General features: G+C 42.3%; 1 protein-coding gene across 7 annotated transcripts in view; it reads right to left on the minus strand.

Moving 5' to 3' along the window:
• Positions 1-4,538: 4,538 nt before the first annotated feature.
• The window catches only part of tle2b (TLE family member 2, transcriptional corepressor b), an 83,104-nt gene continuing 65,714 nt past the window's right edge, over positions 4,539-21,928 (minus strand). For 6 of the 7 annotated variants that reach the window (XM_082523507.1, XM_082523504.1, XM_082523505.1 and 3 more), the window contains 11 exons: positions 19,816-19,869; positions 16,322-16,489; positions 15,842-15,992; positions 15,076-15,245; positions 14,517-14,593; positions 13,302-13,551; positions 12,753-13,000; positions 12,152-12,299; positions 11,340-11,490; positions 11,100-11,176; positions 4,539-8,721 (listed from right to left, as the gene is read on the minus strand). In XM_082523507.1, coding sequence (XP_082379633.1) covers positions 8,614-8,721; positions 11,100-11,176; positions 11,340-11,490; positions 12,152-12,299; positions 12,753-13,000; positions 13,302-13,551; positions 14,517-14,593; positions 15,076-15,245; positions 15,842-15,992; positions 16,322-16,489; positions 19,816-19,869 — 1,602 coding nt within the window. In that variant the 3' untranslated portion in view covers positions 4,539-8,613. The remainder of the gene's footprint in view (positions 8,722-11,099; positions 11,177-11,339; positions 11,491-12,151; positions 12,300-12,752; positions 13,001-13,301; positions 13,552-14,516; positions 14,594-15,075; positions 15,246-15,841; positions 15,993-16,321; positions 16,490-19,815; positions 19,870-21,928) is intronic. The other variant, XM_082523506.1, reaches the window with a different exon arrangement.

Below are 21,928 nucleotides of genomic sequence, written 5' to 3' on the forward strand. Positions count from 1 at the left end.
TCACCAACGTCACACTCGCTTGCTTACGTCACTGTCATGAGACATTCTCGCAAAAAAAAATATCACGGTTTTAGTAACGCAGTAACGCAGCGTTTCTACGGGAAAGTAACGTAATCTAATTACCATTTTTGCAATAGTAACGCGTTACTGCCCATCTCTGATTATCATTAATTTGCATATTCTGAACACATTTTAATGACCACTAAATCACTGTGATTTTTACGACAAAGCCCACCTTTCAGCTTTTGGAGAAAAGACCAGGAATTTAAATATGCCCCAAAGGACTTTGGGTTAAAAACGTCATAGTGCATGTTTGAGGTATATTTTTTATTTCCAAAAACAATTGTTTATTTAAAACCAGAGGTGGGACCAAGTCATTGTTTTGCAAGTTTCAAGTAAGTCTCAAGTCTTTATCCTCAAGTCTCAAGTCAAGTCTCAAGTAATGTCAGGCAAGTCAGAGTCGAGTCTCAAGTCACTGGTGTAAAAGTCCGAGTCAAGTCACAAGTCTGAAATTTTGAATTTCAAGTCCTTTCGAGTCTTTAAAAAAAAAATGAAAAAATAATGTTGCAGTTATGCTAAATGTAAATATTAGACCATGTAATTTTTAAATCTGTGTTTTTCTCAACACATGACAAAATAGTGAACTTAGAAAATATACACAAATTGTGAAATTGCACCTCTTTAAAATGCAGCTCAATTAAACCTAGCTCCAAGAATAATTTTCACCGACAGTTCTGAGATAAGCTGCATGTTATTCTTGGATGCGGTTGTAGGACCGGCTTTAAAATCGCATGACAAAAATATCATACACATTAAAAAAAACTGTATGACCAACGTAGCCTGGACAACATTTGCTAGTTAGATGAAGTCAGCTATCTCATCGTAGCATATTTATATGCATATTTATAATTATACGCTTCTTGGAGTGAGTGCACACACTCATGAAGTTTAGTAACTTCAGGTCACTGCAACAAGCCCAGGTACAGTTTACCGCCGGATGGGTGCAGGACCTTGAAATGCACCGTGTAGAAAGTAAAGACCATCGTACGTATCATAAGTTTACCAGTCTCACAAATCGTCGTCATAAATACACATTCGTTAACCGTTTATTAATAGGACCTTTGAGCTCAATGGTAATTAATTAGTAGTGGAAATAATTTCTGGTAGCATCACAGAAATGTAGCAGTGACAATAATATTGTATGCTGTAATCGTACTGGGCAATTAGTGATACAAAAAAACCTGTTTTATCCTGTGAATAAAAGTATATGTTTTTGTCAGTGTACCATAATAACAGAAGCGAAACGCAATATTGTGTCAGGACAATTTACTATTTATGCACAATAAATAAAGGAGCATAGCGCCACAATTTCTGTTCAGCGCCAGACTTGCTTGTAACCTATATCACCAATTATGTTATGAAAATGACGTATTAACTACTAAAAAACACTGACCTTCGTGTAAATGCTTGGAGCAGACTAACCTGTGAGCTGGAGTGTTCTGGGACGTTATATTTGATCTTTGAATGGCTGCAATCCAGGCCATCCGTCGCCTCTTTGTTACTTCGGAAACATGGCTCGAACAATTTCTCTTCAACGACGTAATCCGATAACAACCGATCTCTTTACCCGTCGGCTTCCCGTGGCTGTCATGCGACCGGCTATTGCAGTTAATAATACAACAGCTTCTTGACATTTTTGTGTTTCTTTTTATCGCTGTGTGACTGATTTTAATTGAAAGCCTGCGTGCGCTAGTACCGCTTGACCGCTTGCCACGAGTTCCCAGAATCCTTTGCGGTTCTACCCGTGAATGACGTCACATTTTCAATCTCTATATAATATGCATGTTAAATTTTATATTTGGGGTAAAATATCAAGTCTTTTCAAGTCCAATTCAAGTCCCAAGTCATTGGTGTAAAAGTCCAAGTCAAGTCACAAGTCTTAGAACATTTTTTCAAGTCAAGTCTAAAGTCATAAAATTAATGACTCGAGTCTGACTCGAGTCCAAGTCATGTGACTCGAGTCCACACCTCTGTTTAAAACAGTATAATGTGCTACATACTGAACTTAGATGACAGAAACCAACCATCATCAATCATAATGCACTACTATCGATCCAGCATTGGTATTGATACGGTTGATATTTAAATCGCTCCACCCACCTCAAATATGAACCTCTTTCTACTTCTGTGCCTTGCTGTTGACTGAAGTGCCAGTGTACCAGTGTGTGATATTTTGATGTGGTTAAATTGTGCATTGAACCTTGCTTGGCTGGATTTAGCACCATGTGTTTGCAGCATTTGTTTGTTACCTGTATGGTGACAGATTATAACCTCCGCAGGCTTGTTTTTGGTCTGTTATGTTGTCAGGCAATGAACATTTGTGCTAAACTGAAATGTTAAGCAAGGACAGACAGTTTTATGCGTGTGAAGAAAATAGTCTTTGTAACCAGTGGCTAATACAGGCAGCCTACTGGTAGTTTAATGATAGGAACATGAAATTTTAAATGTGCTGAATACGTTTTAAATGAAAGTGTCTGAGAAAGCGGGACACAGTGTCAGTTTGATAAAGCATGTGATGGCCCTGTGTCTGATACTGTTTTTGCACAATATGATAGAGTTCAGTCCAATAATTCAGGGTTATTGTCTCACTTGAGTTCCTAGAAAGAAATTACCCCACACCACCGGCAGCAATGATTAGGGTTACAACCTGCCTTTAGAGTCAGAACTCTTTTTTCCCTTTGTGGCACAGATTCAACACATTCCTGGAAACATTCCTCTGAGATTTTGGTCTATATTGACATGACAGCATCACACAGCTGTTGCAGATTTGTCAGCTGCACATCCACAGTGCAAATCTCTCATTCCACTAAATCCAAAAACTGCTCTATTAGATTGAGTTCTGGTGGCTGTCGAAGCCATTTGACTACAATGGCTTCCACACAAACCCGTGTAAAAGGATTTGCTACATGATGTACTATTGTACTAGCACTGTGGTCATGAAGGGATGGATAGCAGCAATTCTCGGGTAAGCTGTGGTGTTTAGACAATGCTCACTTGGAACTAAAGGACTCAAAGTGTGCCAAAAAATCTCTCTCACACACTGTTCCACCAGCATCCCCAACCTGAACCGCCGGTACAAGGTTACACTTTTCATGTTGTTTATGCCAAGTGCTGACCTTACCATCTTAATGTTCCAGCAGAAATCAAGACTTGTGTTTTTCCAGCCTTCTGTTGTCCAATATTGGTGAGCTTGTGCGAATCATAGCCTCGGTTACCTGTTCTTAGCTGAAAGAAGTGGAACCTGGTGTGGTCTTCTGCTGCTGTAGCCCATTTGCTTCCAGGTTAGACATGTTAAGCATTCATAGATGCTCTCCTACATGTCATTGTTATAGCAAGTAGTTATTTTAGTTATTGTTACCTTCCTATCAGCTTGAAGCGGTCCTGCCATTATCTACTGGCAAATTTTCACCCAGAGAACTGCTGCTCACTATATACTTTCTCGTTTTTGGACCATTCTCTGTAAACCCCAGAGATGGATGGTTGTAAAAATCCCAGTAGATCAGCAGTTTCTGAAACACTCAGCCCATCTCATCTGGCACCAACAACCTTGGCTCATTCAGAGAGACTTAAATCACCTTTTCCTCCATTCTGATGGTCGGTTTGGACTTCAGACCGTCTTGCCCATGATTACATGCCTAGATGCATTTAGTTTGTGCCACGTGATTGGTTGATCAGGCAGCTGCATTAATGAGTCGTTGAATAGATATGCCTAATATAGTTGCCATGATTCGCCTCCACAGCCCACAGTGATTGTCTTTAAGACACACTGTTGTTTTACAGCGATCATAAGAAAGTGGAGATAAGTAGATGGTGTAAAGTTACATGACGAGACCATTTCACTGCACTCCTCTCTGCTCACCTGTGATGTGTACGCATGCCGTACAGGTTCTGCAAACAGTAATGAGATTATGGTAAACAATGGAATCAGTTTCTTTGGTGGTTAAACTTGCACCTCACAGCAAGGTCCTACTGGCTGACTGGGGCTTTTGTGTTTGTTCTACCTGTGCCTGCGTGGCTTCCTCCCACAGTCCAAAGACATGCATGTTTGGTTAATGGCTGATTCAAAATTGCCTATAGGTGTGAATGTCAGTGTGAATGGTTGGCTGACTCTGCGTTGGCCCTGTGATGGACTAGTAATCTGTCCAGGGTGTTCACCGCCTCTCAACCTACGACAGCTGGGATAATCTCGAGCCCGAAAACTGCTAAAATGAAAGTTAATATTTGGCTCACATTAGGATTTGGCTTTCTTCTCCACAGTGCAGTCGGTCCCCTGTGTATCTAGGTAGTGCTATCCATCTTCAACAAAGCATGCTCTCACCACTGTTACTTGAGGCTGTTACAGAGACAATAGAGAGAGGAGATGCATGTTAGGGAACTTTTCACATTGGCCTCATTTCTAGAGATGTTAAAATTTACACCAAAAGCAGAGCACCCACTGCCATCCCCATAGTAGAATAATTGACACAGAAGACACTGGAAAGGATGAACACAAGTTTGGTTTATTTTTCACACATAGTATTTCTTTTACAGCACGTGGGAAAACACTTCAGGAGGGAAGACCCAGTTAAAAAAAAGGAGGAAGTTCCTTGGCTTTTTAAAAGAGAAACTTTACATGAACTTGTAAAATGGGGGGAAAAATAAGTTTTGAACACTGTTGGAACAGAGAAGCACAAGCAGGGGAGACGTGTTACCTACTGTTAAAGAAAAGTATCAAATACAATGTCCCAAATATTTATGCTATACCACCAAATGCATAGCCATTATACAGCATCATTTTGAGTAGATTACAAGCTTGTGTATGAGAATATTGTTTAGATTTGCCTGTGGCTGTCAGGCAGAAAGGGAAACAGGCAGGCAAAGGCATTAAACTGTACAGATTATCTCTGACTCCTGGCTGGTACACAAGCCATCTCAGAAGTCTCTCGTAAATCTCCTATTCTGCATTAGTGCTGCAGCAAGAAGCATGGAAGAGTCCTGCTGACATTTTATACAGATGAGCTAGATTGCATACTGTCACGCTAAGATTTTCTTGTGTAAAACTGCGGCTGTGAGACCGTTCGCTGTATTTACCGAACGAAACCAGATTGATTTTGTTCTACCAGCAGTGGAGCTTTAATGCAACAAACATGCAATAAAAAGTGGAACCTCGATCGATCAATCAATGGCTAAATCTATATTTTCATGTCGCAGCCAACGCCTGTTGTACACGGTCCACAGACTCAACAGAAACGGCTTATTACTACACAGTAAGGACTGAAAACAGACTAAAATACACGCACTACCACTTTGGAAAAAAAGGGGGATAATAAAAACAAGGAGTGGACAGAGGAGCTCTTTTTTTTCTTTACACTGGATTGCTGATGTTGTACACCCTCTGCCCATCACCATTACCAAGGATAAAAGGTACCCTGATTTAAAAAAGAAGACAAAAAAGTAGTCCCACCTGTGTTCCTCTTGATATTCTGTCTCCATGTGTGAGTGCATTCCTCCCCATAATCATAGGCAACCCCAATACATAAACACATTATTACATAAGACAAGCAATCACTATTAAAAAAAAAAATTCAGAAATTAACGAGTAATCAAAGAAAATCTTGAAATGTGCCTTTTTAGTCTAAACATTGGTGATGCATGTTCTACAGAAGCAGAGAGCTCCGATATACAGTTTGCCTGCCAGTTTGGAATATGATACAAGTAGGAATCAAAAGTAAGGATTATATTTAAAGAAGTAGCTTGATATTTTTCTTATTTGCTGTCATAACAAGAATTAGAAAGACTGATAGTACTCTCATGTCTGTACAATAATTACAAGGCCTGATAGCTTAGTACACAGAAACGAGAACGGGTAGCCTGACTCTGTCTGAAATGTAAAGAAAAACCCCTAAAAACTCCTTACCAGCATCTCCAATGCTCATGCGTTTATCCACAAAAAGCCAAGTAAAAGCCGTACAACGTGCTAGAATACTTCAGAATAGATTAATACTCAGTGTAGCCACAGAAGAAAAACAGGGAGAATCATTGTTTTACTAGCCTGCTATTAGTCAGGGCCACTAATACGCAAGTAAGCTTAGCCCACAAACAGAAAAGTGGAGAAAGTATTAACCTCGACTTCAGCAGCGTTTGAGCGATCTGATGTGATATATGCAGACGACGCCCTCTGTGACATTTGTGGTGCTAAATGTGAAGGTGGCCACGGTAACGCATCCAATCTGAGGAAGCACCTGGCCAAACTTTATTGATGGCATGCAAACCAAATTCACCAAAAGCACCTGTCTCCAGCTTGTAAGGACATATTTATGCTCACTGACTTTACGCCTGTGCTGGTTTTTAACCACTGGTTTAAGCACATATTGGTAACAGAAGCTTGGAGAGTCACACACTACAGAGAGGGAGATGTTGCAACAGTTTGAAAACATCAGGCTTTCTGGAAAAAAAAACAACTCTGATTTATGCATTTATTTTATTTTCTGAATGTTGCCATAGTAACGATACCAATGCTGCTATTGGTACTGGATCAATACTACCCTGACAGGATTGATATGTAGTTTCTGTCCTGTAAGTTTAGCGATTTGTGTTAAATTAACAAACAGGCACTTTGAAAAATGTCTGAACCCTTTTGTGTTGACTGTCACGTCTGTTTTATTTATAGCCTGAACACACAACAGAAGCTGACCCAAAATCCCAGGTCTCCAAAAAACCCAATTTTAAAATATAAGAAAGGCTGAAAGTTGTGTTTCTAACTAATTAGTGGAAAGTAAAAATCACAGTGATTTAGCTGTCATTAAAATGTGTTTGCATAGTGATGATGATTCAGCTCATAAATCACGACACGCTGCTCTCCCCTACACGGTGGTATGGAGCTGTTTGCATGCAAAGCGACCGGTCTGGCATAAACGGGCCAAAAGAAGCTGAACTCATGGACGATACTGATTGCATTGTTTGTGACATATTGACACAAGTAATTTCAACTATTTTTATTCTGGCTGCACTGAAACTTCAGCATGCAGTTGACAGCGGTAAGGTGTTTAAGCCAGCTAGTGTAGTGCATCAAATGTTGTCAATAAAAACCGATTTGTACGCCCTTAAAAGAGTAAAATGCTCTTTTGGGCACCTGTTTTCTGTCTGTTGGCCAAGCTACATTGGAAGGCTGCTTGCGGCGAATTTACAGACATGAGAGTGGCATAAATCTTCTAATCGTAATCTCAGTGAGCAAGTGAAAATGTAAAAAATTCTTTAAGGTGTTTAGCATCTCAGTTAATAGAAATCAATAGCTTATGAAACAAGAATTAGCCCGAGCACTTGAACACTAGCACGTAAGCAGGCAGGCAGAGATGGAGATAATGACTCTGATAAACATGTAATCTCGTCTGTAAATGAAAACAGCAACTAGTTGCATAAAATTTGAAAGGAATCGGATTAGTCGCTGCTTAGTTGGCTGCTGATGATAGCGTAAACGTGTGGTGTTAATTTGCCCCCTCGTCCGCCTTACAGTGAAGCTGGCGTGCTGCTACTTCATCTAGCTGACAGTGCCTTTAATGAGAGTGAGTGCAGCGCCCGGTGTCAGGAGAACAATCCAGAGGAATTAGAATGAACAGCTCGGCTGATGTTCTCTGTTTGTGTCTCTGGGCCCTGGGAGAATCCCATTGACTCCGCTGCTCATTAGACGCTGCCTTTGTCAGACCAAAATAAAATAGATATTAGCAGTGAGACGGGGAGCGCTGTGGTGAATGTTTAATTGGGTGCTCTATGTGTTGTGTGTGTTTCTCTCTTCATACGAGTACCTCAAGGGGGTGGAAGCGAGTGTGTGTGTATTCTAGCCTGATGCCGCGCGCGCGTGTGTGTGTATTAGCAGGTCTATGTTTCACGTCAGTGTATGTGGATATCTGAAGCAGCCCCCTTCCGTCTCGGAGCGTCATCATTCCCCAGCTCCTGACACCTCTCGCTGGGGAGATCGAGCTGCGGCGTCAGCCTCATTAAGGCTTCCACTGTCTGGCTAATGAATCGATTGTGTGGTATCAGTGCTCCTGGCTGGCGCTCCCACAGTGCCGCTCCGCACCTCCTCTGGGGGCCTCCCTTCCACTGAGCTCTTAATCAGGAAACAGCCCTAATTACCCTGCCTCTCTCCTCCTCCTTCTCATTGTCCTCTTCCTCCCTTTCATTTCTTCCTTCCGCACTCACTCTTTCTCTTCTCCTCATCTTTCCCTCTTTCTCCTCCAAACTTTATCTTTATGCTCCACCGCCCTTTTCCTTTGTCCTTCTTATCTTGCTGCTCCCCATTCTGCCTCTCTCTCTCTGCTATCATGCCTCATCCTTGGGCTAAAAGTGGAAGGGGGAGGAGGGGAGATGGCATTTGGGAGCTTCCACAGTAGCTTATATCACAGCAAAAAAAAAAGAGAGGGGGGGGAGTGATGTTTTGGGGGTAAGAGTCAGGAGGACTCAAGACGACTGAGACGGAGGTGCTGCTGTTGCTGATGTAATGAGGATCAGGAGTGGTTGGCAGAGTGTCCCGCCCCTAAAATCTCCACCTTGTCTCTTCCCATCTTGTCCCGGCTCTCAGTACACCACCTCGTACACCGTGGCCTTCTTGTCCCCAGAGCCAGTTACTATGTACTTGTCGTCTGGGGAGACGTCACAGCTCAGCACTGATGAAGACTCCTTGGACTGGGAGTGTTCGAGAGGTGGGGGGTGGGGTGAGAGAGAAAGCAAGAGGGATGTGATGATAAATGGATGAAGACAGATGGAGAGAAAGGAACACAAAGAGATGTTAGAAAAGATGTGACTCATCATTTAATACTCAATCATACAAGACATATTTGCATTTCAAAACAGTCGGCAATTATTTCCAAACAGACAACTCCACAGCTCCATGATGCTGACTCATTCGTCTGCTCCAGTGTGAGACACTGCCACATTAACTCCAGGTTTTAAGCAGCATAAGCCTGGTAGCCTCAACTGGAAAAATGCACAATCCTTCCCTTTTATTCGCTCTCTTTTCCCCCCCTGTATCCCAAAGCCAGACCTGGGCACCTGGCTTTAGATGATCTAAAGCTACTTCTAAACCCCACCTCCCCCTTTCACCTCCTTTCCCCCCTACTGTTCCATCATCATTTATCTTCCTCCCTTTCCTCCCAGACTCTCCTCCTCCTCCACCACCGCTCTCTATCCTCTTAGGCTCCCCTTTCACTCAGGCCCCAGCTCTCGTGTCGACTCCTCCTCTCCCTCTCTAAACTTCTCTGCCCTCTCCTCCTTTCCTCGCTACAAGCTCAGCGGGGCTGTCAATCATCAGGGCACTGGTGAGAGGCCATTTCACACAGGAATCCTCAAACTATAACAAGATAGCAGGAGGGGGGGGCAGTGACAGGTTAAAGGATGAGTTTAAAGATGAGAAAAGTAAAGAAGACATTGAAAAACCCAGAGAAACTTAAAACTCTGATTTACTTTTTGGATGTCTGTGACTTTTGTCTTTTTCACACTGTCTGCTTTCTGGAAAAAGAGTCACAGGGTTTATTTGATTCATCTTTTAGCCTAAAATGTTCGGTAACACATTAGTTACGAAGTGAACGAGCTAAAAATAAGTATCATTATTTAAGAACTTGTATATAAAAAAACATCTTTGTGATTGAAAATGTGAAGCTGCATGCTACCATGTGACGTGAACACGGTGGCATGTACCTGGCAGCACAGATTTTCAGCTAATGTGCCATTTAACTGTCATATTTAAAATTTATAGCAGGGAGAATGAACATTTATAAAAAGCAACATTTCAGAATGATAACACAGCTTGTTTTGTTGAGCCAATACCGCTGAAAGGATGAGAGCATGTTTGGCATTTCGGTGCGAAAAACAGCTCAATAAAAGCTGAAAAAAGGAAGAGGGGAAACCTTCATGGTGTGAAACAAGTGGATGCCTGTGTTCTCCCTGTGCACCGCAAATAGTCGCTTCTCTAATCTCACTGATTTAAGAGAACAACTTTTTGCACTGCACAAAAGTCGCCCTCATTAAACTTTCTGAACTCGAGACTCATCGGACTGTTCCATCTGTTTTCTTTCAGTCTGCATATCTTGATTGGATTGTACTCTTTATGACCTTTGTCCTTTTCCAGTTTCCCTTGAGAGAAAGCAAACAAAGAGAGTGATGCCACACACCAGCTAAAGGACGTGAATGAAAGCGAGCATGAGGAGAAAGAGGGCGGAAACAGGAAATAAAATAAAGGAAGGCGATGAAAGCAAAGGACAGTAATAAAAAGGACAAGGTCAAAGAAGAAAGTAGATCCAGGCAGATTTGGAGGAAAAGATAAAAATGAGCAGAGGGAGGGAGGACAACAACAAACAGAGAGGAAAAATAAGACAAGAGCGAAACGGCGCTTTGAAAAGAGGCAAGGAGGACAGCGATGAAGAGGAGCGAGAGAGAGAGAGCAGCTCTGTTTAACACAGTGACAGGAGGGAGCGGTTTGGCAGGAGGAACATTTGGCATTTGGATAACAAAGCAAGATAGCCAGTATTCTCCTTTCAGTCCACGGGGAAAGACGGGAGCCGCCAACCCTGCTGCCCACTGTAGCTTACAGAAATATGACAACCACACTGTTTTACACACACACACACACACACACACACACTGCTCAGCTTAAATGTGCCTTCGTCTCTCGAGTTTCATTCACACCCAGATGTACTCGCTCAGCTAAAAATATTCTCTGCATATTCATGTTTCAACATTTCCTCCAACGAAGCAACTGAACGAAATGGAAAGATGGTGTTTGTCGTGTTTTGATTCACTGTGTGTGTTTGTGTGTGCGCGTCAGTCTGCACCATCTGATAAATCTCCACAAGTCACCTTGGATCAACAAATCTGAAAGTGAAAAAAAAATAGAGGTTTATCACGCTCTCTCCCTTTGAATGAACCCTGTCATCTCTCTCTCTTTTGCCTTAAAGGCTCTGTGTTGCAGAGACTCTCTCCCTATGGCACACTGACAAAAGACATATCACACACACACACACACACACACACGTCATCAGAGCCAGTCATCGGTGCTTATCTCTCACCTGGAAAATACTAGCTCCATAAGGTGTCCTCCATGCATTCAACAGATTGTCTTTTCCTGTACTCACAAACCACTTCCCTGAAACAACAAAGCAACAGTAACACATGTTAATCAACGAGAAAGGAGTAACTAAAGGGGAAAAACAAACTACAAAGCAAGAGCGTGGAGAAGACGGACACATGTCGGTCAGTGGCTGGAATTCAATCGATTTAGGAACGGAATAAAGTGCTTGTGTTTGTACCGCAGTAGGCGAACTTGAGGGAGAGAACGCAGCTCTCGTGCAGGTGCAGCTGATATTTGTCCGGTTTGGAGACATGGAGGACTTCCACGTTACTGCTCTCCATTCCCACAGCCAACCACTCGCCTGTCGGACAGTAGCCCAGAGAGAAGATCTGGAGACAAAGAGGGAGAAAGAAGATGAATAAAGCAAAGCAGAAAGCAAAATGAGGGGCAACACAGAAGGATTAGAAGCGACAACAGCAAGGGCGCAGAAGTTATTTTTAAAAAAGTGAAAAGAAAAACAACATGAGGGGCGGGAAAGAAGATAAGGTTGATTAGAAGAGAACAAAGGAAGGAAGTAGGGAGGACAGATAAAAGAACTTAAAATTAGGGATCGGAGGATATTAAAGAGAAGAGATAAAGATGATGGGACAACAAAAGATCAGAGGTGGAAAGTAGGGAAAAGGAAAAATGAAAGAGTGGAGTGATATAAACGAGCTAAATATAGAGTGAACTAAACAGACCTCAGATGGCAGACAGAGAAAGTCATTATACTGTGGATCGAAACTCATTTGACACCAGTGGTCAGCTGTAGTCCTGTCGTCACAGTGAATAGTGAATGAGAGACAAAATGTGTGTGTGTGTGTAGATTATTGTTGTATTTACTGTGCACGATCCCTTATTGAGGTGAATCTTATTACAGATGCAATATTAGGGATCTATTACCATTTAAGTGCTGTACCTGTATCAACATGTTAAAAAGCGTGAGCAGAATATGATTACTGTGTGTGTGTCTGTGTGTGTCTGTGTGTGTCTGTGTGTGTGCGCGCACACCTGTGAAGTGAAATCGTGTTGCTGCAGCTGGCGTCCCTCTCGGAGGTCCCAGCAGCGGACTGTGTTGTCCAGCCCTCCCGTCCACAGCTTGGTGCCGTCGTTGGAGATATCGATGCAGCTCGCTCCGTCCGTGTGGCCCTGGAACTGCCTGCCGGGACAACGACCACGCAAACACGCACAAAAGAGGGTCTAAGAACCGAACTGGAAGCCCTTTGAATACACAAGCAAAGCGGACTCTGCCTCCCTGTTGTTTCTCTGCTTCTTTCCTGGTAGAGGTGTCAGATTAAATATGTTTTAATTCTTGCCTCCCCGTAGAACCGACAGTGTTCCGCATCTCATTTCCTTTTTATTTAAGCCCAGCTTTGCTAAAACAGAGCTGTTTTATCCTCTTCACATCCCCTATGGCTAGATTATCCCTTTTGTTTGCACCTGACCTTGGTGTTAGTTAAAGAAGCCACAGACTGCAACAATTTCTCACTCGCTTTCTCTTCTTACATATTTTATCTTCCCTTCCTCCATCTGAAATATTCTACCTTCTTTTTCTCACCTTTCTCTTTCTGCTCTCGTCTCACTACAGTCTACCTGCAGAGGTCCTTCTTACCTGACGAGCGTCTGGTTGTGAAGGTCCCAGACGACGATGTTGCCGTCGCTGCAGCAGGAAAAGCAGACCTTGTTGTCAGGGGAGATGGCCAGAGCGTAGCAGGCGGGAGCGGACGACGTCAGCTCCGCCTTGATGCGGGGAGTTGGCGTGGCCAAATCCCAGATTGACAACGTGCTGGCCTCTCCTCCAACAATCAAGGTTCGTCCGTCTGGGAGGATTTTACAGGAGCGGATGTAGTTATCCCTGTTCTGATTTGACAAGATAAAGAAACCAGTCAGATTACGGCTGTTGTAACTTGATCAAGGAGGGGGGGGAAGTGCGTGAGGCTTTACAGGACAGATGGCAACACTAGGGACATTCAGGAAATTAATGTGGACGTTTTAATGTCTGTTACCAAAGTGGAAGAGGAAACACGACATGGTCAGTAAAAACAAATCTGCTCTGTGGATGCATGCACTGGTTTTCATGGATTCACGTGCGAGTGGTTACGAGAGTACTCTTCTCAATTTTTTTATACTTGTGTGTGCCTCATTTTCTTTCACGTCTCACCAGACAGTCCAGCTGGGCCATGGGGTTCTTGCTTCCTGGTTGGCTGATGTCCCACACCTTGACGCAGCCCTTCCCTCCGGTGTACACGTGACGAGTTGAGGTGCTGATGGTGACGGCACACACCACCTCTCCGTGGCTCAGGGTGTGGATCTGACGGGCGTGACGAGGGATTCCCGGACCCAGCAGAGCGTCGGGAGGAAAGGGCACGGGCTGCATCTGGCCGTCCGCGCTCACGTGGAACGAATAGGCGCTGAGAAGGGATAGAGAGAGGAGGGAAAATAAATCAATACAGTCAGGCAGAAAGAGCAACAGCTAAAAAACAAACTAAAATTGGACTCCTAGGTGCTATGAAGACAAGAGAGAGAAGATGAAAATCAATCAATCAGTTAGCGAGCAAGTAAAAGCAGAGTGCTAGGGGTAAATACACACAACTCATTAATGACCACAAATATGTCAGTGGGCAGTGTGACGTGTGACAACACCATAATAGCCTTGAAACTCCAGCAGTATTTCCCCGAACTCTGGCAATTACTGGGCTCACCGTAGCTACGGGCATTAATGCATAATGGCAGATTATATTACAGGGCAGAGTCAGCGTGGCTTTGCTAATGGCTGATCGATACTGTAGCGGTTGGAAGCCGAGGCTGCTTTATGATTTCAAATTAGCGCCGCAAGAATGAATTGCCACTCTGCAATGAATGACAAAAACAACACAATTCCTCAGTCTGCAAATTTGTCTGAGTAGGTGCCGGGACATTTAAAAATCACACCAGCATTTCAGACATCAAAAAAGGTTCATGGACATCTTTGAAATGCTCTCTATTTTCTTTTAAAAACACAAAGAGGAGCAGCTACAGTTCATCCTGATTCCCATCCAAGGCAAATATTTGTGGGTTATCACTGAGCTAATATTTGAAGTATGTTCCTGTTGTGTCGTTGTCCTTTTCTGCTGTTCTATAAGCACCATCAGCTAAAAATAAGATTAAAAATGTAACTGCTTCATTCAATTATACAGCACATCCATGCAAAATAAATACAATACTAATGCTATTACACGTGCCTCAAAACTGTAGATGGTTTTAATTGCAAAACAGAAAAAGACTCAGCTTCAGATAAAATTTGCAGCACATTGAATCATTATATTTTATCTCTCTTCACGCTTGAGCATCGTCTAATCTGGGCTTGTTTTAGTGCGCGATAGAAGCTCTGACTTACGGCTTGCCACCAGAGGAACCAGGGAGAGAGGAGGGCAGCCCCGGGGCCCTTAGGTGAGACCGAGAGTCATACGCCACCTGGTGGAAAGTAAAGCGTGAACAAAAAAGTGACAGACTGGCAAAGGCTACTTTAAAGATTCAGAATGATTTCCAATTATCATCCAAAGGTGCAAGAAGTTATCCAGTAGAATCTATTTTCCAAATAAATAAAAATAGTTGCAATGTAAAGCGATTAGAAGGGACGAATTTATTCTTCTACATCAGACTTTAACTGGACTCTTTCAGCTCCTTCTTGTTCACCCACGTTTCCTGATATGTAACATAGATGCAATCCATCAAGGCAAGACTCTTTGTAGTAAAGTTTCTCTTCTCTATGACTGTAGCACTATATGAAAGTGAATTTGAGGATGTAAATGTGACGGCTTCGAGTATATAACGAATGCAGTTGATGGCGCAGAAGTGATTCATCAAGTTTTTGAACAGTGCTACAAAAGTCAAAAGTTTGCATCTGAACAATAAATCAGAGCTTGACAGAGAAGATAAATTTGGCCTTTACACACCATGGGGCTTCTGGAGTACGCGCTGGCCGCGGCGCTGATTTGCGGGGAGAGAGTCAGAGCCCCTCCGAAGCCTCCTGGGCTGGCCAGCTCCCCATTCAGTCCTGCGTGGGACACCACGCCAAAATGAGCCGGGTATGAACCGGGGGGCACAGACATGGGACTGCGGAGAGCTAGGGAGGGAGGGAAAGAGGAAGGAGGAATTGAAGGATGGGATGAAGGGAAGAACAATGCACAGTATACAAGCACAGACACAGTCACAGAGGGACTGAGAAGAATGGAAAATGTTTCTTTACACTAAACTTTGTTTATACACCGAGTTTGACACCAGACCAAGAAGCGCTCAAATCCACACTGCATCCACATTATTAAGTATATCAACTTTGCTTTGATCATATTAAGCAAATTTGCAACAAAACCGTAGAGTAAGCAAGATTATTCAGTATATAAGTATAAACAAATGTGGAAATGAAAAAAGTGGGATAAGAGGTTAAAATGCATGAAGGGCAGAGGTCAGCTGGGTACAAAGCCTGAATTAAAAGATTGATTTGACCCAATTGGTTGTATGAAAAAGACCTGCAGTAAAGCAGCTCAGTTTGAAAGTCAAGGGCAGTGGTACTGTGATGATCTGTACAATTTACAAATACTAAAAAACAGTGTCACCATAGCTTAGTAACAGAGAGGGCCTTTATCTACAGTGAAATTATAATAACCAGTTATTTTAGATTTAAATTACAGCAGGCTTGTCAGTCAGTCAGGAGAGTCTCACCAAGGGGATCTGCACTGGTTGCTGCTTTGCTGACTAGGCGAAGGCAGGAGGTGCTGGGACCAGGAGCTCCTGGTGTTCCTGGGGTAAGGGCCTCACGGTGGGATGGGGACGGGGTGCCAGACTTAGACAACGGGGACTGGGACTTATCCATCTGCAGAGATGTCAAACAATAAAAAAGAAAGTGGGGAAAAAAGGAACATGGCCGATCTGTCGCAGTAACCTCCAGAATGACACTGCTTAAACATTCTCGGTGTGAAAAAAAAACAAAACTTTTGTTTTGTATCAGAGCCATTTAGTGTGCATAAATAAGTAATGTATGAGCTTTTTTATAACCCCAGAGCAAAACTATATGATAGCGTAATATACGCCAGCAATGAATGGCCTAAGGGTAAAAAGTGAAGAGATTTTCTACTGGAAATGTTAAAAATTACAGTGCTTTGTAAGCAAAGTAGGGATTTTTATAGCAACTGTTTATCTTACCTGTCCAGGGTCCTTGGCTTTGCCTGTGGTTGGGCTGCGGGGGTTTGGCGTGGACGGTGCCTCTCCTGTGCTCGAGGACCCTGGAAGCTCTTTCCTCAGAGTGGGGGCCCGGTCTAACCCATTCCCATGGGGTGAGTGAGGAGGGCTGCCTGCGGGAGAGTTAGGCTCCTGAGCGACAAAGAGAGGTGAGAAAATATTTAATGTTCTACATGAGTATAAAAGAGATCTTATTTCTGATCGCACAATGCTTTCTTTGTTCTCTTTCTATCCTGATCTTCAAAGCGCTGCATTCTTCCACTGTGGCATATTGTCTTTCAGGATGTGACCTTCGTCCTCATTTCTGCAGTTCTTCTATAACAATTTTACCAATATATGTATACATGTCTTTTTGAAGCCAACGTGCACGTGTGAAAAAGTGCTCTGAATGATAGTTGAGTGTCATAGTTGCATTAAAAGATACTCCGAAGGGTCGGCTGGGCGGTTTATCTTTAAAAATTACGTTGAATTTTAAGCCTTTCTTTTTGACAGTGAAACATCTCAGTGAATCAGAAGTGCACATCGTTAACCAAAGAGGCGAGCTGAGGCCTTATGCACACAGCCCTGGAGATCAGTTGGTCAGCCAAAAGGCCGTCAGGAAAAAAGAAAAGGAAAAATCGAACAAACAAACAAAAATCTCCCGAACTTCTGTCACTCCAGAACCGTACCGGGACCGAACAGACTGGAAGAACAGAGCAATCTTTAACCAAGTCAATTCCAGGATCAACTTCTTAGTACTTAACAATTAATAATGCTAAAAGATGATAAGTAGCACAGATGACAGGATGCTTATTGACAGCAGGCCAACAATAGTGCCAGTAAAATATTTTTGCTGGGGTACCTGGGGCTTCATTAACGCTGTCGCTCTTAGTGACAGCTTCAAGCTTTGTCTTGACCTTTATTTCAAGTTTTATTTAATTACTACAGTTACCATTACTTCTAAAAGACAAATGTGTGTTTTCCTGAGATAGCAGATCCTCATCTGCACTTAACTTACTTCTCATTTTTAAGTAGCCTAATGAAGCCAACAGCAACTCTGTTGTCACTGAGTTTATTTGGATTATAAAGGGAGAGAGAGCTCAGGAAACACCACATGAAGCAGCAGAGGTTGTCGGTGTTGCTGATGCAGTAGTGTGTGGACCTGGAGATAATGTTGCTGTTACGGATGCTTTCATCACTGGCTGGAGCCGCTGTTGAGCCAGCATTGCCTCCCCCAGAGCAAAGTGCTGGTGTCAGCACTTCTCTCTGGGTCACAGTGATCAGCACAGACGTTTTAGTGCTTATACACACACACGCACACAAATAACGTCCTCTACTCCAAGCCACAGACACACACACACACATATTCATCTGCTAATTGCAGGCAAACACGTACTCACAAGCTTACATGTATGTTTAAACCTATGCATGTAGGTTGTCTCTCTAGCACACACACACACACACACACACTTCCCTCCCCTTTTTCTTCCATTACCCACTTTTGTCAAATTTTTTTCTCCTCTATGCTTTTGTACCAGTTTCCAAATCACACAAGAGGCTGGTTCTGCTTTTGTGTGCAATATCAAAATACAGAAGGCTTTAGATGAAACATATTTTGGTACACTGCGTGAAGTATTTAAAGAACTAAAATATTCCAGGGGCATAAACGGCTTTGCATATATTAAATGAAGCCGACTGCAGTTATCTAATGAGAGGAAGGAGGTGGAAAGAAGGAGGTGGAGCGGGGTAAGAAGAGTGGAAAAGAATGAGTGAGAGAAAAGTGGAGAGATGGAAGAACAGAAGCTACAGGATGCAAATGTACACAGAAGAGGTAAATGAGAAGAAATAGGTGAGTACCGCGTGTGTGTGTGTGTGTGTGTGTACAGACTTGGTTCACGAGAAGAAAGCATAAACAGTGGCAGCTGATAATGAGCTTACATAGGAGCTCTTCCTATTTACAAGGAAACTGCAGCAGAAAGCTGAACTAGCTACATACCTGCTGACTCGTTTTACATTTCACAGATGCACCCACACACACACACACACACACACACACACACACACACACACACACACACACGCGTGCGCGCATGCACAAACACACACACCAAGGTTACTCCAGATGGACAATATTTTTTTAAAGCAAGCAAACAGAAATCACTGAAATGCAAAGATGTTTAGACTTTGAAAATGCAAAAAAAATCTGATGTTTCAAAGGTAAAACGTAAAATGAATATCTTGGTGAACATGTTTTACAACACAAAAACTACTTTTAAATAAAAGGATTACTCTATTAGTCTGAACAAAGTAATAACTGGAGTGCAACATTTTAATCAAACGATAATAAACAAACCAAAAATAATGAAATAATCAAGTCAAATTAATATTAATAATATGAAGTCTTTCTTATTCCTTGGCCAATTATGCTGTTAATGTTTATATATATATACACACACACACACACACACACACAAACGCAGGGTTATGAGGAGGTGGCAGTAGGCTCCCTGAGCAACACTGGTCCTTCCAATGTTGGACTCATGCTTTATTCACGTGTGGCTGCACCTCTGTGTCACAGAGCTTGTGTTGGATAAAGAATGCTTTCAATGACTCTTAAACAGCAAAATATTTTGAAGAAAATATAAAAAATTATAAAAAAAATTAAATTTCATTTCTCTGAGATGTTTAATTAGATTTGACTATTAACAAATGTTAAGTACTTGTTGCACAGAGCTCAGTCTGTATTTTCCTGATAGGTCACTCACAAATTAGACTGAACTTCTATTAATAAGAAACCAGTGGTCTTTCAGAGTTTGGTCGTTGTGTGCGCTCTACCAGTTTTGACTGGCAAGAAAGTGAAGAAAAAATTCTGTAAATCCCGTATAATGAACTGTCATCCACCACCATGCATTCATTAATATTACCAATTAAAAGATATTTTCTTCATTACTGTGATTCTGGCTCTTTTGACTGCTAACTTGTGAAAGAGATTTCGGACTCTAGCCGCTAAATTCAGAAGCCAGCCGCTAACTTTTGCTGTTTGCCATTTGGTAATGAGCAGGTCTTATGTTTTATTCAGTGGGAACCAAAATGAGTGATAGAGGCCATAAACTGAGAAGCAATGTGTTTGCCAAAGTCCCGGCAGAGAGCCGTTTTCCCCACAGACAATAAATCTTTCTGCGACCACAGCTATTGCCCCCTGGTGGCCTTTAAAGATAATGCGGCTTCTATATTGACACACAGAATCTATATCCATCTTATATACAGCCTATGAAGATGAACATGAAGGGAAAAAAAATTAGCAGACAATTTTCTAAAAAGCTCCACAGAGTGGAGGTGGAAAAGCAGAGTCAAGTGACAATTCTCTGTGGATTCATCACTACAAGCGACCTCTTTTACATATATGCGTTCATGAAAACCTGCTGATAACAGCCACATCAAGGTGCTGTCAAAATCCTTTAGAAAGACTGGCGTCTCACCTCATTGGAGACATCCACTACAAGATTGTCTTCGCTCTTGTCTCCATCGCTGTCCTGAGGAGCAAAGAAGATAGAAGAAAGGGGAAAACATGATTTTTCAAGATCCATTAAGATAAAACAGCTTTTTTTCCCTCCTCAGTCACCAGCACAGAGATACAATATGCTGCGTGTGTACATGGAGAAGTTAAATAATAAAGACACACAAGTGCGCACACAGATCGATATATCAATATCACTGGCTGCTCTTTGCTTCCTTTCGATCTCTGTCCACCGTCCATGCAACATTTAACACAGAGATATTGTATATCATATATTCTCACCAAACATCCCCCTGTACAAAGATTTTTTGATCTCAGTCATACGCACACACACACACAGCACATTTTTCCCCTCTTCGTCTAGCCATCTCTCCATCTCTCTCTCCTTTTTTTTTCTGGGGTGAGAACGATGGCACTTAGTCACCATGGCAACAGCGCTTTGATGTGATCATGGCCTGATATTCCTATTGACATCAGTGTGGAGTGACATCAGTGCCTTATTATGCAGAGCCAAAACAGGACAATGTCTACAACCTCCTTCCTGGAACAAAAACCAAAAACACACACACAAAAAAAACAGCAAGAGATGAAACGAGAGAGAGAGTGTGGAAATGATGGTGAGGAGCAGAGATGGGCAGTAACGCGTTACTTGTAACGCGTTACTGCAATCTGATTACTTTTTTCAAGTAACGAGTAAAGTAAGGGATTACTATTGCAAAATCGGTAATTAGATTACCGTTACTTTCCCGTAGGAACGCTGCGTTACTGCGTTACTAAAACCGTGATTTTTTTTGCAGAATGTCTCATGACAGTGACGTAAGCAAGTGCGACGTTGGTGACAGCAGCTGTGTGCAGATCAACAATGGATAATATATCGAGTGCGGGAGAGAGTATGAGCGTGCAGCGTTTAAAGTGTCGAAGTACTGACCTTACTTTGAGTTTGATTCCATAAAAAGTGACAAAAACATTAGTGTCCGCTGTGCGTGGGAAGAAAACTTCTTTTTACAGCGAAAAAAACCCCTAAACTTCCGAGCAAGCACCGAGTAGCTACGACGTAATGGGAAACTCACAGAGACACTCGCGCGGATTCTTCAACTGACCGCAGCACACCTGCACCAGGGTAACCCTCCGCCTACCCTGCTCCTGCTTTACAGGTGAAAATAGAGCAAAAGGACCGCTGAGTCTTTGACTTTATTTATTTTCTGCTGTGTTTTACTTGCATCTGTTTGAAAGAGTGAGTGAAAACACAAAAAATATTTTATTTTATGTGCTGGAATGTGCAGAAAATAGGTTTAAATGTTAAACTAATTTATTCAAGTCAGAGAATGGTGCATATAATTAAATGTTTTGCTTGATGCATAAAGTTAAAAGATTAAAACTGATAAAACAAGTTTTAAAAAGAGACTTTTCCATTTGATTACATTTTGTATGATGGATTATGTAGAAAAAGTAGAACTGGGCTGAAAGATCTATCACTTTATCACCTCTTCAGGTTGTAAATCGTGTTTTTAAAAAGTAACTAAGTAACTAATTACTTTTGAAAATAAGTAATCAGTAAAGTAACGGGATTACTTTTTGGGGGGAGTAATCAGTAATTAGTTACTGATTACTTTTTTCAAGTAACTTGACCAACACTGGTGAGGAGGGACGAGAAAAAAGTTCAAGGGGGGAAAAAAAGGGCAGAAAATAATACAGATGGAATAAAAATGAAAAGGAAACAAGAAGTAGAGCGTGGAGCGTGAGCGAAAAAGCAAGAGGAACTGAGAAACAGCGGTAAAGAGACAGAGAAAGATATAGAATAGGAAAAGGCAAACAGAGAGAAATGGGAGGCGTAATTCGGCTCGACAGACGGAAAGAGAGGAAAAACATTCAGAAAGTGGAAGCTCTCTATGCTTGTTCTCTTTCTGAACTAATGGGAAGATTTGGACTGTTGCTGCTGATGCCAAACTGACTTAGCTGGAGGCCGTCTTGCACAGACAGACTCCCGGTGTCAATCAATCCTCCAGACTGCAAACACACAGCCATCTAATTCATTACAGCTATCTGCCTTGGCCATCTCTCTTCTGGCATTACAT

This window comes from Aulonocara stuartgranti, assembly GCF_965226115.1.
Source record: "Aulonocara stuartgranti genome assembly, chromosome: 23".
In the NCBI taxonomy this organism is placed as follows: domain Eukaryota; kingdom Metazoa; phylum Chordata; class Actinopteri; order Cichliformes; family Cichlidae; genus Aulonocara; species Aulonocara stuartgranti.